The sequence below is a fragment of the Hippopotamus amphibius genome, chromosome 2 (genome assembly GCF_030028045.1).
Source record: "Hippopotamus amphibius kiboko isolate mHipAmp2 chromosome 2, mHipAmp2.hap2, whole genome shotgun sequence".
NCBI lineage: Eukaryota > Metazoa > Chordata > Mammalia > Artiodactyla > Hippopotamidae > Hippopotamus > Hippopotamus amphibius.
The window spans coordinates 14,362,458-14,377,031 of NC_080187.1; the positions used below are offsets into that span (position 1 = coordinate 14,362,458).

General features: G+C 50.6%; 1 protein-coding gene across 3 annotated transcripts in view; it reads right to left on the minus strand.

The window, feature by feature from the left end:
* GSN (gelsolin) overlaps positions 1-14,574 on the minus strand; it is a 55,282-nt gene that overhangs the window by 10,334 nt on the left and 30,374 nt on the right. For all 3 annotated transcript variants that reach the window (XM_057721209.1, XM_057721211.1, XM_057721208.1), the window contains 8 exons: positions 13,719-13,923; positions 12,852-13,006; positions 7,055-7,216; positions 5,476-5,625; positions 4,233-4,322; positions 1,927-2,059; positions 1,358-1,446; positions 956-1,171 (listed from right to left, as the gene is read on the minus strand). In XM_057721209.1, the coding sequence (XP_057577192.1) occupies positions 956-1,171; positions 1,358-1,446; positions 1,927-2,059; positions 4,233-4,322; positions 5,476-5,625; positions 7,055-7,216; positions 12,852-13,006; positions 13,719-13,914 (1,191 nt within the window). In that variant the 5' untranslated portion in view covers positions 13,915-13,923. The remainder of the gene's footprint in view (positions 1-955; positions 1,172-1,357; positions 1,447-1,926; positions 2,060-4,232; positions 4,323-5,475; positions 5,626-7,054; positions 7,217-12,851; positions 13,007-13,718; positions 13,924-14,574) is intronic.

Consider the following 14,574-nt stretch of genomic DNA (forward strand, 5'->3'; position numbering starts at 1 on the left):
GATCATTTTCATTGCATCCTCTCCTCTCGCTGAAGTAATGAATGAATGATGAATGAAAAATAATAACAGCAATGACAAAAACAATAATAAATAAAAATTAACACTTTTGCTATTTGTATTATGTAGGATGGAATCACTGTTTGCCTGAAGCAGATTCTATGTCATAAACATCTCTGAATTCCACCCCGCCCCCCACTGCCACCTCTCCATCTTCACTGTGACCTTTCTGGTCTCAAGGTCATCATCTCCTCCCTAAACTATTATAACAATTTCCTCAGGAGGTCTCTACCCTCATTCTCCTGCCTCTAATTCATTTTCACAGTGAATTTTGGAAGCACAGAACTGAACCTGTCACATTTCTGCCTTTAAAAAAAGAAAAAGAAAAAAAAAAACCTCACTAGCACCTAATGGTTACAGGATCAAGTCCACACCCTTGGACACAGAATTCAAGGCTCTTCCTTAGGGATGCCATCAGCATCAGGCTCCCAAGACAGCTCCCTGCCTAGAACACCCACTCTTCCTCTCCAGCAGCAAACTCCTACTCATACTCTGAGGCCCAACCAAAGGGTCCCCATCTCTGTGAAGACTGCCCCAACCACTCACCTTCACTGCCCTTCAAGTGTTCCCATAATCCCTGTACACCTCCCATCTTCCACTGACCATACAGATCTGAAGAACCAGTCGTGGCTGTGGTCACCTCCCCTCCCAGAACAGGCGCTCTTCATGGGCAGAGTGGGGTCTCAGACACTTGGCACGGGGCCTGGGAGCCAGTAGGTGCTTAGGGTATCTTGGTTGTAAAAATCAAGCAAGACAAAAGAATTCCATCCACCAAAACTGTGGTCAAAACCTCTTAGAGAAACATCCTCAGAGAAGTGGGAGGCAGTGGGTGGGCCAGAGATGCCAGCGAGGGAGCAAGGAAGGGGCCTGGACGTGCCGCCCCTAGCCTCCCAGGTACCTGTTTCTGGCCTGTGCCATTGTCATCCATGCCGTGCTGGGCGGCCATGGCAGCAGAGGTGTGCAGGGTGGCAGCGTCGAAGGGCACACGCTCCACATTGGCGATGTGGCTGGAGAGATAGGCCAGACCCGGGCCATCTGTCTGGTCTGGGTCCCGCCAGTTCTTGAAGAACTGTTTGAACAGTGGGGTCTCGCCACCCTCAGGAAGGACGGAGACCTGGCAGGGGAGAGGGGAGAGCAGGATGTGCTGGGCTGGGGTCCCCCTGAGGACAGGGGCTGCCCAGCAGGGGTCCTCAAGGGGGCCTCAGACACCCAGTCCACACTGAGGGTGGGACACCCAGGCCAGCCCTTCCCCACCCAAACTGGGCCCATTCTCACTGTCCTACCTGGCTCCAAGACTCACCTGGGTCTGCTTGGGGTAGTCCATCTTGGAGATGAAGTCGGTGGCTGTTTTGAGGGCAGCCTTCCTCTCCTCTGTGTTGGCCTGCCTGCCTGTCAGCAGAGGAGAGTAAAGGGCCTGGGGTAAGTGCTGTGCCCCAGCGTCCAATGGTCCCGGGAAAGCAGAAGGCCAACCTCCCTCCTTTTTCTTCCTAGACTGTGGACAGCCAAGGCCAGAGACCCTACAGCTGATCATGCCGTGAGCTCTCAGGGTCCAGCCGGGGGTCCTGGGTGATGACAGTAAGACACTGACCACTGTGGCCCATTTACTGAGCTCAGAACTCTACAAAAATGACTGCATTTAATCCACACAACACCCTTTTGTGATAAAGATTATCTTGTCCTCATTTACATATAGGAACCTAGGGTCTTCAAGGGTTAAGTGACTTGACCAAGGCCACTCAGCCAGTGGGAAAGCTGCGACTTAGACCCTCAGGGCCCCTCCTCTTTCCTGGGCTCAGGAGCCGAGGTCCTGCAAGGCTTCAGGAGCTCCCACTTGAGGTCCTGTGCGAGCCCTTCCCCTCTCCCCAGTACCTTTCCAGACAAAGATTTTCCCATCTTTGCCGTGGTCCAGGATGAAGCAGTCCTCCGACTTCAAGGCCCCCTGGGCGAACGGGTTCTCATCAGCCACGAGGGAGACCGACATGGTGCCGGCACCATTGGAGACCTGGGGGGACAGGGAGAGGCAGCCCGGCCCGTGAGAGACCGCCACCACCTCAGCCTGCCCACGGGCGCCCCCAAGGCCACACATAGGGACCCACGTCCCACCCCCACTCCCAGATGACATTGCAGAGTGACATGAGGGCTTTCGTCCTCGGGCCCTGAGGCTCGTTCAGGACTTCTTTGTCCTCTTCTGCTCTGTCACAACCACGTCTATGACCTACACACAGGTGTAGTACGGAAACTACACACGGAAAGGGAAGGGTTTGGGATCAAACGCAGGAATGGGGGTGGCATAGGAGAAGAGCTGAAGTTGGTGAAAAGATACTCAACCTCATCAGTTAAAAAAAAGGAAATAAAAAAATAAAAGTAAAAAAGTCTAAACGCAGTGTGGGATTCTGGATTGGAACCTGGAATAAAAAATTGGGGAAAACTGAATGAAGTCTGTAGTTCAGTTAATAGGAGTGAACTGATGTTAGTTTCTCAGTTTTGACAAACCTGGTTATGTTAAGATGTCCGGGGGAAGCTGGGTGAAGGGTATATGGGAACCCTCTGTACTAGCTTTGCAATTTTTCTGTAAACCTAAAAATTACTCTAAAATAAAAAGTTCACTAAACATTTTTTTAAGTGTACGTACTCATCAAAATTCAAAAGACTGACAATACCCAGCGGTGACAAGGCTCTGGGTGAACAGGCACTTTCAAGCCCCTGGTGAGGGTAACTAGGGAGCCCTTCCAGAATGCAATTCAAATGCAGTTCATACCAGAACTGTAAATAATAAGTGCTCCACATTTACTGAAAACTTACTATGTGCCAGGTACTGTTCTAAGCAATTTATGTAATTCATAGAATTTAATCACTTCTACAATTATACAACTCCTTTCATCCTTACAACCACTCTTTGATAGTCCTATTACTATCCTCATTTTATTCACAAGGAAACCAAGGCACAGAGACGTTAAGTAACCTGCACAGGTAGAAAGTACCCGACCTGGGATTCGAACCCAGGTAGTCTGACTCCAGAACCAGTATTTTCAATCACTGACTCATTATTCAGCCTATGACCCAGCAATCCACGTCTGGGAACCTCGCCTAAATGCCATATTTAGCACAAGTGCACAAAGAGGGATTGTCTGTCATCAGAAAAGGAGGAAACATTCTAAGTCCGTCAATTAGTGATCTGCTGAGATTCCTACATTCCTAAAACAGAATACTACACAGCAGTTATAAAGGACCATGTGGATCTCTATTACAGAAAGATACTCCTGACCATGTCAAGTGGAAAAAAGAAGGCCACAGAAAAGCATGAATAGTTTGGATCTGTTCATATCAAATAGAGATGGAAAAATATGTAACTAGACAGAGAGCTGTATCTGGAGATTCTTTTACCAAAACGGTAGCCATGTAACCATGGTAACCCATGGAGAGGGGAGTAGGGAGGCTGATTTATTTTAATTGAGTATTGTTACTTTTGTAACTAAAACCTAGTTTTAAAACAGCACTAATTATCTTCAACTAGTGAAACCTCTTCGATGTTTTTTATGTTCCTGAGTATTGCTCAATACTGCTAGTTACCAGAAACATGTACTACTTTAATATCAGAATAAATATCAATAATGTGGTTTTTCTGTGGTGGTGATGAAAATCTGTACTTCATTTTATTCTTATTTTACCACAAACAAGCCTGGGTGTCACAGGCTCGGAGGCCAGAGGTCCTTGGCTCAAGTTCAGCTTCAATTCAGCTTTTAAAATCACAAGAAATTATAAATAAAGTCATTAATCAAACACACACACACAACTTCCCCGTATTTTCCTAAAACACTCCCATCAGTCTCCTCTGTGGACCCCCAGAAATCCTGCAAAGTTGACTCCATTGCCCTTCTCTCCACTTTACAGACTAGGAAACTGAGGCCCAGAAGAGGACGTGTGCTGCGCAAGACCCCACAGATGGATGTGACACAGATGTGTCTGCAGTCGCTTGCACGCTCTTATTCTTGGGGCAGGAAGGCAAAGGCAATAGATGGGCCTCTAGTGGAGGCACGCGGAAGCCGTGCTTCCCCCCCACCACACCCCCACATGTGCTTTGCTCAAGGCCCCACGGCAGTGGATCTCAGGAAGACCAAGTCTCCTGCCTCCCCGTCCTGACCCCACACGAAGGAGACACAGCAGCTGAGGCTCACCTTGTACAGCTTGGCCAGCTTGCGGTTGGCTGCATCCTCCTTGGCTGTGTCCTCGGTACCCGCAGGCAGAGCCGGCTTGGGGCCCAGCACCTGCAGGAGATGGAGAGATGGAAGAAAGGGTAACCGTGAGCTCCTGGCAGCCTCCTCCCCCAGGGAGGGGACTGAGTTCCTGAGGGAGCTCCCTCCCCAGGCAGGCGAGGACCACATGGGCATCCACCACCCACGGTGACCTACCACTAAGGGTAAGATCCCCTCCAGAGGCATCCTGTATCTCTTGACGTGCCTCCTGTGTGTGCAGCTCAACCAGGGCTGCCTGTTGAGTCCTTCCCTCCCTGTCCCTTGTCTCCAGGAGCCCCGTGCTCCTCTGCTTCCAGGACAGTCCTTCAGATATTTATTCTACCATTTCCTCTGAGCCTTCTAAGAATGATAAATTGAGCTATGAACACCTTCCACCGCTTGCCTGTAACAGACCTCAATTCCTCTTCACAGCCAGGCTAAGTGGCACAGATTATCACTCTCATTTCACAGGAGAGGAAATGGAAGTCCAGAGAGAAGTACCTTGTCCACACAGCTATCAAGTGGCTAAGTCGGAATTTGAACCCGTATCTCTGTGACTTTAGAGCCTATTTTCACACCTCCATTCTGAGTTACCTCCAGTCTCAACGGCCCCAACTTCCACCCCTCTCATCCATGTTTGGTGTCCAGGCTCCTACCCATAATAATCACTTTCTGCTCTTCCTAAAAACCAGAACTCAATAGCCCCCAACATGCAGGAGCCAAGTGGCACGGAGCAGAGCCCACAGTCTCCTCCTTTTCCTGGTGACCTTGCCTCTATTGATATATCCTCAAAGCACAATGGCTGGCAATGCCATCATGCAATTGACGAAATGGGCTGTACACTACTAGGAATGGTCAGAAGAGGAAAGAGAGGATTGGGCCTCCATTGTCTCTTTCTGACCTGGCTCCAGTGCCAGGCTTGTCCTCAGAGATGCCAAGACCCCCCGCCTCAACTCCTTTGGAAGACCTGACCCTCCCAGCGGGAGGGTGTGGCTCACAACCCTAGGATGTACCGGGTCCTAGGATGCCAGCCCCATCTCTCAGGTGAGTCATCAGGGAACTGCTCTTCCAGCTTGGTGGAAAAACAAATTCACCTCAAAATTGCCTTTCGGATGGAGGAAAGAAATGAGCCTCCTGTTCCTATGCTCGGCCCCACCCTGCACTCCTGGGATGTGGCTGTATGTACCTGGAGCATCCCCTCAAGCTCGGAGCCCTCCTCTGACACGTGCACGCGGGCCCGGCCACTCCGCTCGTTGTCCCGGATGCCCTTCGACACCTGTGTGGCCTTCAGCTTCTCAAAGCGGTTGCTGTTGGAGCCGCACCACTGGTAGATGTCCTGTAAGACAGGAACCCCACATAAAGCAGTGTCCCCGCCTTCGTATAAGCCCTGCCCAGTGACATGACAAGAAGGGAACTGTGGCGGGGGCAGTGTGAGCTCACCTTGTTCTCTGCTTGCCCAGGTGACGGCCGGCGGAGCACACACATGCCCACATCCAAGCACAACAGGTGTGATCTATGTGTACCAGGGTACGTGGGGGCATGGTTTGGGATATGTGTTTTTCCCTATGACATCTATAGAGCTGCACACTCAGGATTCACACACACTTCTGTGTACCTGTTACACTTTTTTTTTTATAAATTTATTTAATTTATTTATTGGCTGCATTGGGTCTTTGTTGCTGCACATGGGCTTTCTCTAGTTGCTGCAAGTGGGGGCTACTCTTCATTGTGGTGCGCAGGCTTCTCATTGTAGTGGTTTCTCTTGCTGTGGAGCACGGGCTCTAGGCGCGTGGGCTTCAATAGTTGTGGCACATGGGCTCAGTAGTTGCGGCTCATGGGCTCTAGAGCACAGGCTCAATAGTTGTGGCACACGGGCTTAGTTGCTCCATGGCATGTGGAATCTTCCCAGGGCAGGGCTCGAACCCGTGTCCTCTGCATTGGCAGGCGGATTCTTTACCACTGCACCACCTAGGAAGTCCACCTGTTACACTTTAATAACAAGCTTACACTCAGTGTGCGCCTCTGTTTGCATGGACGTTACACCATGTGTATAATATATGAGATTGGGGTAGAACATCCGGCCATGTCCTTCTGCCGGTATGAGTATATGTGGATTTGGGAAGAATGTGTACAAAGCATCACACGTCTGTAAGGTGGGCCTGGGTAAGTGCACCCCACACACACTGCCACATGCAAGTGTGCATGTGCAACTACACATATGACACGCACATACATGGGTCCTTGAACAACACGCCCAGCTCTCCATGTGTAGGCATTCATCGTGGTGCTACGTTCATGTCTGCTGGGCAAGAGCTTACAGTTGTTTTTAATTGAGGTATAGTTGACTTACAATAGTATATAAGCTTCAGGTGTACAACACAGTGATTCACAGATTTTCAAGACGATCCTCCATTTGTAGTTATAAAATACTGGCTATATTCCAAGAGCCTATATTTTTGCACACGCTGGCCATATATTTGCAAGTGAGTGACTATGTGTAAAAAGGTACACAAGATGTGCAAATGAACATGTCAGGGAGTCTGTATATCTGTGCACGAGGTCTGTGTCTACACACCAGGCACGTCTGTACCCAGATCTCTGTAGGTACGTGTGACTCCCACATGAAGCATGTGTGCATGGGGACTGCTGTCTCTGTGGCTTGCCTTGCTGTGTCTTTACACTTGTTCACGTGGATGTATCCACCTCCCCAGAGTCAGGCCTGCAGCACCTCAGTGGGCCCTGGGAAAGGGGAGGGCAGGACTCACGTTGCCCAGGTCCAGGATGAAGCAGTCGCCATTGTTGAAGCTCTCCCAGGACACAGGCACCTCAGTGGCGCGGACCACACGCCGCCCTTTGACCTGGAAGAGTCTCTGCACCACCACCTCATTGGGTACCACGTGCTTGAATCCTGATGCCACGCCTCCTTTCTGTGGGGTCAAAGGGAGAGTGTTAGTCCAGGGGAGAGGGTCTGGGGAAGGGACAGGGATGAGTTGAAGGAAATTCTGGCTCATGCACCGGTGGCCTTCCAGCAGATTCCCTACCCGCTGCACCGTGCTGCGATCCCCTTGAATCTCATATTCCACTAACAAAGACCCCGGGGCCCACTTTCCTGGATCAAAAAGCTACAAATCTTCCTTTCTCAAATCCTGCATTTCCCAAGGGATGTTCTAAGGAACTCTAATCCCCCAAGATATTCTGCAAAGAAAGGATTCCATGATCAAATAAGCACAAGGAATGTTCTTTACTTGCTCCCTGACTGTTACACAATGCACATCCGCATAATAAAGGCTCTGGGAAGTCCTATGGTAAATAAACCTGCTTGCCTTTTGCTTTAGAGAGCATTTCCCTGCCTTACTGAATCAAGAACTGCTTTTCTCCTCCATATCCTGCCTGCAGCTCGAGTATTCTGCAAAACCCACTTTGAGAAGCGCTCACCCATCCTTCAAGGCTCTCTCGGTCTCCACCCGAGACCATCCCCCTCCCTCCTCCAATGCCGCTGCATTAAGTCCCACCCAGCTGTGCCTTCAGAGGCAGCTGCGGGTAAACAACAGAGCACCGACCTCAGGTTCAAGTCCCTCCCCTGCTGCTACAGTGCTGGGTGACTTTGGGTAAGTTTCTTTCCCTCTCTGAGCCTCAGGCCTCTCCCTTCTGAAATGGTGACATAAGCCCCTGCTGTGCCACCCTCTGCAGTCATCACCAAGCTCCAGGGAACTTCAGGAGGGCTTCCTGGCAGCCGTCAAAACTGCCCTCGGAAAGTCAAGTCTCATGAGCAGTCCCCAGCCCCAGGTGCTCACCGACCCCAAGCCCCAGGGACATCGAGTCAGAGCTGAGAAGGTCCTTACGAGGTTCCTGTCTTACCCATGTGTAAACTGAAGCCCAGAGAAGTGGAGTGACTTCCTCAAGGGCACGCAATATGCACGCAGCGAAGCTAAGGAGTAAAACTCTGCCTCCTGTTCCCACTCGTCTCTCTGCTCGTCACGGGCCACCAAGGCCAGACATGTGGCCACCCTCTCCAGCCCCCTTGCTGACACCTCATTTTGCAGAGCAAAGCCAAGTCTGACTTGCCGCACAGAGTCCACGAGGGCATGGGACAAAGGCAGCGAGTGTGACTGGGTTCCTATGACGTCTACACACAGCAAGCGATATAGAAGCGGTTGTGAAATGATAATACCCACTGTGCTGGGCATTTTGCGTGTGTCATCTACGAGGGAGGGGTCATTCATTATCCCCACCGCGCAGAAGAGGAAAGCAGGTCCCAGAAATGACGAGACTTGCCTACGATCTCAAAGCTAGTGAATGACGGAGCTAGGATTCAAACCCAGGTGTAACTAAATCTGCAAGGCCCACATTTTCCCCCAACATCAGGTTTTCTTACAGCAAAGGTCACTAGGGTCACTCAGGATGCGAGGCAGGAACAAACCACGGTTCAGAGCAAGGTCCCTCAAGTAAAAATGTGTTTTCCCTGTTGCAAGTGGAGCGCCCTCTGGTGTCCTTTCATAGTAGGAGCATAAGGCCTTCCCTTGGGCTCAGCACGGGGGGCCAAGTTATTCACAGAGCCTCTCTTTCCACCCGGCTTCAGGGGCCCTCCTGCTGGGGAGCAGGTAAGGAAGGGCAGCTGGGGAAGAAGATGCAATGCCCCATGCTCATCTGGTAATGACCACAGAGGCTGCCACTTAGCCCATGCCAGAAGCTGAGGCACCTGCCAGAGGCTGAGGATCACATGCAATGTGGCCCCCACAAGCCCCTGAGGCAGTGACTCGCACTACCCCACTTCACAGGCAAGGAAACTGAGGTGCAAAGAGATTCAGCCTTGTGCCCAGGGTTCCAGTTAATTAGTGAAAGTTTTACCCCCAAGTTCACCCTTCTTGGGACCAGCCTTGCCCAAGTCTGACAGCCCAGGAACTCCTGAGTGTCTGTGGGCACCACTGACCGTGGAACCCCACTCAGCTGGAGGTAAAGAGACAGTGGATCTGAAAAGCTTTTCCAAAAGGTGCTGAACTGACACACTGACCATTTCCATGGATTCCTCAGAAAGGAAGAAACAGGGAAATGAGGGAAAAGAAAGACCCTTAACTTTTCAAAATATGCCTCTAAAATATTTTACTTGTTCAAGCATGCCTTTTATTTTTTATTTAAAAATAGAAACTTTCTTTTAAAAAAGAAAAAGGGTTGTTCAATGTCACACATCTTGGTTCCAATAAATTCGCTGTATTTGAATTTATAAATTAAAAAGAATAGTTGATTTCTAATGAGTGTAGACAGGCATTTCCTGATTAATTCCTCTCATCCTACCAATCTAGGAAATTAGACTTGGAAAGATTACTTAACAAAAAAACAAAAGTAAGCTCTTAGGAGACATTAGTGGCTCCTCAAGTACAAGGGGCAGGAGTTTTTGGCTTTACTATTTTTCACTATTTTTACTTTAATCTTTAAGATTGATTGCTGCCTTCTATGGTCTAGCCATTAGGCGGGCAAAGATTGGCATGAAATTATTTGCACAAAATTTAATAGGATATTGTTTTAAAAGCCACTTTTCAAATTAAAGTGATGATATATATGTGTGTGTATATATATCACATATATGGACAAATTCTATATCTATATATAAACATACACATCTATATATTCATATAGAGAGAGAAAAAAATTACATACCATTTGGCATGTATCTCCAAGAGCAGAATCATGGGGGACTTTTACTTTCTAAAAGCTGTATTTCTATGTTTGACATTTTACAGTAAGCTTGTATTACACTTGTAGTCTGAAGAAGGATAAAAGCTATAAAGATCTACATTTTAAAATATGTTAAGCTGAGGCACAGACTTCCAGGTTTAAGCTGAATAAGTTCTGGGGATGTGATATACAGCATGGTGACTATAGTTAGAATACTGTATTGTATACTTGTAAGTCGCTAAAAGAAGAGATGTTAAATATTCTTACTGCAAAAAAAAAAGTTCACTATGGGAGCTAATAAATGGATTATTGATTAGCCTTATTGTGATCATTTCACAATATATACATGTATGAAATAATCACATTGTAGACCTTAAATTGTTACGTTACATGCCAAATATATCTCAATAAAGCTGAGAACGAGTGGGGGAAAAGGAAAAAAATAAAATATGTTCAGCTGTTTATAAAACAAAGAAAAACCTGTTGATTGGGGGCTGAGGCACAAACTTCCAGTTTTAAGATGAATAAGTTCACTCTCTAAACTCATGGTTCCTTATCTAAGAAACAGGAGGGAGGACAGGAAGGGTTCAAGTGATTCTGTGGGTTTCCCACTGCGTTCCTTGGGACCAGGAACGTCTAGAACTCAGTCCACTCCAGACTCTACTTGAGTGAAGGTTTTCAAATAACACAGCCACATGGGGTCTTTAGGGTTCTGTCTGGGAGTCAGGAGGAGGAGGGAGAAGGAGAAAAAGGGGAGGAGGAAGAGGGATCAAATGCAGTGACTTTTAAGGATTTGGGGGTCTCAGAACAGGATGGGCCCTGTGGGAGTCCTTTCCAGCGGCTCTCATCCCCTCCCTGCCCCTTCTCACTCACCCAGGACAGAACTGCCTCCGAGGAGCAGGCTTTCACAGAAACAAGTCTTGCGTAACAAGCTCTGCTCCTTAGAGATCTATAATTGATGAGGGCGCCAGGCCGAGAGCCCCGGGCTGGGCCTGCCAAGTGCGGGGCAGCTGGAGGACGGGGCAGCTGGAGGACTTGCAGAAAGTGGAAAACAGGACTGGCCTTGGACCTCACATTTCCACCGGAAGCCAGGACCTTTCAGGACTGAAGTCCCAAATCCAGGCGGAGTTGGGAACCCATCCCCTGGAGCATTCCTCAGAATACGGTCCAATAACATTTTGGAAAAATCACTGGAGGGTGGAGGAGGCTTGCTAAACATGCACCTTCCTAGGCTCCATCTGAGCTAAGATCGAGACCAGGGAGTCTACAGATGTCCGCTCTGAACTTGCTCTGAGCTAGGCCCTTCACACCTGGGTTTAAGTCCCAGCTCTGTCACTTACCAGCTCTGTAAGCTGCTTAACTTGTCCACAAGTTACATTGCTGCTGTCCATACAGAAACAACAAAAATCAGGCACTGTTGTTCAAGGGGCTTGACAAATATTTGCTGAATGAATGACAAATGGGGAATGTGTGAGAGCGTCCACTCGGAGGCACACAGCAGTGAGAGGGGTGGCCTTGGGACCTGAACCAATCTCTCTGACACCTGACCAAGTGTTCTTCCCAGTTTCTGCTCCAGGAGCTGCAAAAAGCCTTGCTCCTTCTCCAAGTCCAGGGACTGGGTCCCAAGCTTCTCACCTATCCCTCTGCTGGCACCAAGGCCCGAGACGAGGCTGTAGAAAGAAGGTAGAGCTGGACAGGAGGTGCTGTGGGTACGGGCGAACTGGCCAACAGGGGGCGCTGGTAGGTTCCAGGGAATCCAACCCAGCTCCACCTAGCCCAGGGCTGAGGCCCTGTTCCCACGACACACCCTTCACTCTGCTATCTCAGTCTCATGAGAGCTTTTCCATCGTCTGATCCCTGATGTGTCAGCTGAGCAGACAGCATGTCCAGCCTGCTAACACAGATGACCCAGAGGCCCAGAGATGGACAATGACTTCTCTGAGGTCACACAGCACATCAGCAGCATAGATGGGGCTTAATACTTATTCTAGAACCCTGCTCATGAGACGCAGGTGGTGTAGTGGGAAAAGGCTGGAAGTCAGGAGATCTGGTTTCTGGTCCTGGCTCTGAGACTGAACTGATGTGTGACCCTGGACCAGTTGCTTAACCTCTCTATGCCTTAGCTGCCCCTCCCTCTCTTAAAATAAGAGATTTGAACTCGGACATTAAGGCCATCAAAGCTTGTGATCCCCTCCTTATCCTGACCAAAGAGAACCCCAGCTTTGCAAAACTACAGCTTTCCAGGAGCCCTTCCAAGGTCCCAAGCCCTGTGCAAGGCATTTCCCAGCTACACCTTCACCAAATCCTCTCCCCAGGCCTGAAGGGCAAGTACAACGGGCTCTCATATAACAGAAGAGGAAAGGGGGGCTCAGGGAGGCCAAGTGGTTTGCCAGAAGTCACATAGCATATAGGGCACAGCCTCTTGGGGCTTCCAGCTTGGTGCTACTCAGCCCTATCTGGCTGGGGCTGGGTCTCAGACTCTTCAGAGTTCAAGTTCAAGGGGGATTCTAACAACCAGAAAGAGAAATGTGACTGAATGTGTCTCAAGTACCTAACATGGGCCTCTCTGCTGGCAGGGCCTAAGAACTAAAGGGTACAGGCTCAAGCTCTGGGAAAGCAAGGTTCCCACCCATGGCCCACCCCTTACTGCTGGGGCTAGGAAGACCACCCTGTGAAGTGATAGAGAATTTTCTTCTCTCGACTTAATAAGAAACCAGGCTCAGAGAGGGAGTGTGATTTGTCCAAGGTCACACAGTTAGGAAGGGTCCGGGGCTAACCAGCTCCAAAAGCTCTGACCTGTCTGCCCACATCAGCACACAAGACTGAAAGATGGATGGACCTGAGTGAGCCCTGCCATTGATGCATCTGTCCCTGCTGCCCGGCACCCACCTTGTACTTGAGGCCAGACTTGAAGTAGCCAAGGAAGGTGGCCGACTCGAAGCCCTGGACCTCGCGGTGCTGCACAGCACGACCATTCAGGTAGTCATCCAGCTGCACGGTGAAGATGGCGGCCGCCCCGCTCTCATCCTGGCTGCATTCATTGCCTGGGGGACATCACAGCAGCATGAGCCTGGCTTCTGGAAAGTGGTCCCAGCCTCCCATGGAGGAGGAGTCTAGAGCCCCCAGCAGCGCCCTGGCCTGGCTGTAGAACCTGGGCAAGCCCCTGCCTCCTGTGAGCCTCAGTTAATCCATCTGTATAATGGGGGAGGTGGGGGGCTGACTCCAAGGTCTATAAGAGCCCTCCCAGCTCTGACACGTTCCCCGTGCATTCACTTTCAGGCCTCCTGAGCATGGAGTCAGCCCAGGGAGCATCAGGAAGCAAAGGCACAGTGAGGGGGCAGGACTCACAGAGTCACACAGCAGAGCCATGGCAGGACTCCAGGCTCCTGACTCTGAAGGGCAAACTGGAGTGTGGCTGGAGCTGTGGAGGGGGTCCAGGGTCCCCAAGTCATCCCCAGTCTGAGTGCCATAGTGGCTTGTTTAACCCTCACAACAGTCCTACGAGGTAGTCTAATGCAATCATCTGGTCCACTTTACAGAGACACTTGGCAAAGTGCAGAGCTAGGGCCTGAACTTGGGCAGGCTGGCTCTAGAGTCCTGGGAACATGTAACCAAGGGTCTGGCAAATACTTGATGCTCAATAGTCACTTAACTCCCGTGAGCGCTTCCTGGGGACCACGCCTCAAAGGTCTGTGCTTTACAGCAGAGGGGCTGGGGCGGGGGGCTGGGGCGGGGCTGGGGCGGGGCCAGCCTCACCCAGCCAGTAGTGGAGGTCATACTGCAGGTTCCCATTCCTCAGCTGCACTGTCTTCAGGATGACATAGGCATCGCCTGTGAAGAAGTCTCCGTAAAGGTTGGGGGGCACGGGAACCAGGTCGAACTTTTCCACACGCCAGATCTGCAGGCCGGGCTCCTTCCCCGCCTTGAGGAACTCAGGGTGTTCCACCACCATGCTGCTGGGCTGCAAGAGACGGGGTGGATGCTGAGCAAGGGCAGGGGCCTCGGTGGGGAGAGACCCTGGGGCACGAGGGAGGGTGGTTTCCAGCACCAAGAGCATCTCACTTGAACCGCTGACTCTCGCCACCCCGCTCTACGACTCCTGCCTCGACGAGTGAGCAAACAGGGCAGAGTTTAGGCTCCAGACCCTGTCCTTGGCCAGCATCTGTCTCTCCCCCTCAGCTCCCTGGTGATGGGGGGACAGAAGGCTCTCCCGCCCTTCTTCCTTCCTTTCTTAGCGCCAATTAGATGCAACAGCTGAGGCACAGAGAGGTGACGTCAGGGACCCCCAGTTAGGAAATGACAGAGCAGGAACTGGCCCAGGCTCCAAGAGCACGAGCTCTGGGGCCATGGGAAGACCCCTCACATGGCAACGGTAAATCTGGGGGTCGCCAGGGGCTCAGCCTGTTCCCTCCCAGCATCCTCAGTGGCCTCAGAACTAGAAGGGTCCTCAAAGAGCTCATTATCCAATTCCACCCTGCAGACAGGGAAATTGAGACCCCAAGAGTGGAGGGGACTGGCCCAAGGTCACACAGCCTGTCTGCTTTTGCTCTTTGGAAGTGGGAAGATTTCCCAGGCCCCACCCATGTCCCCATCACACCTCCAAGAAGGGCCT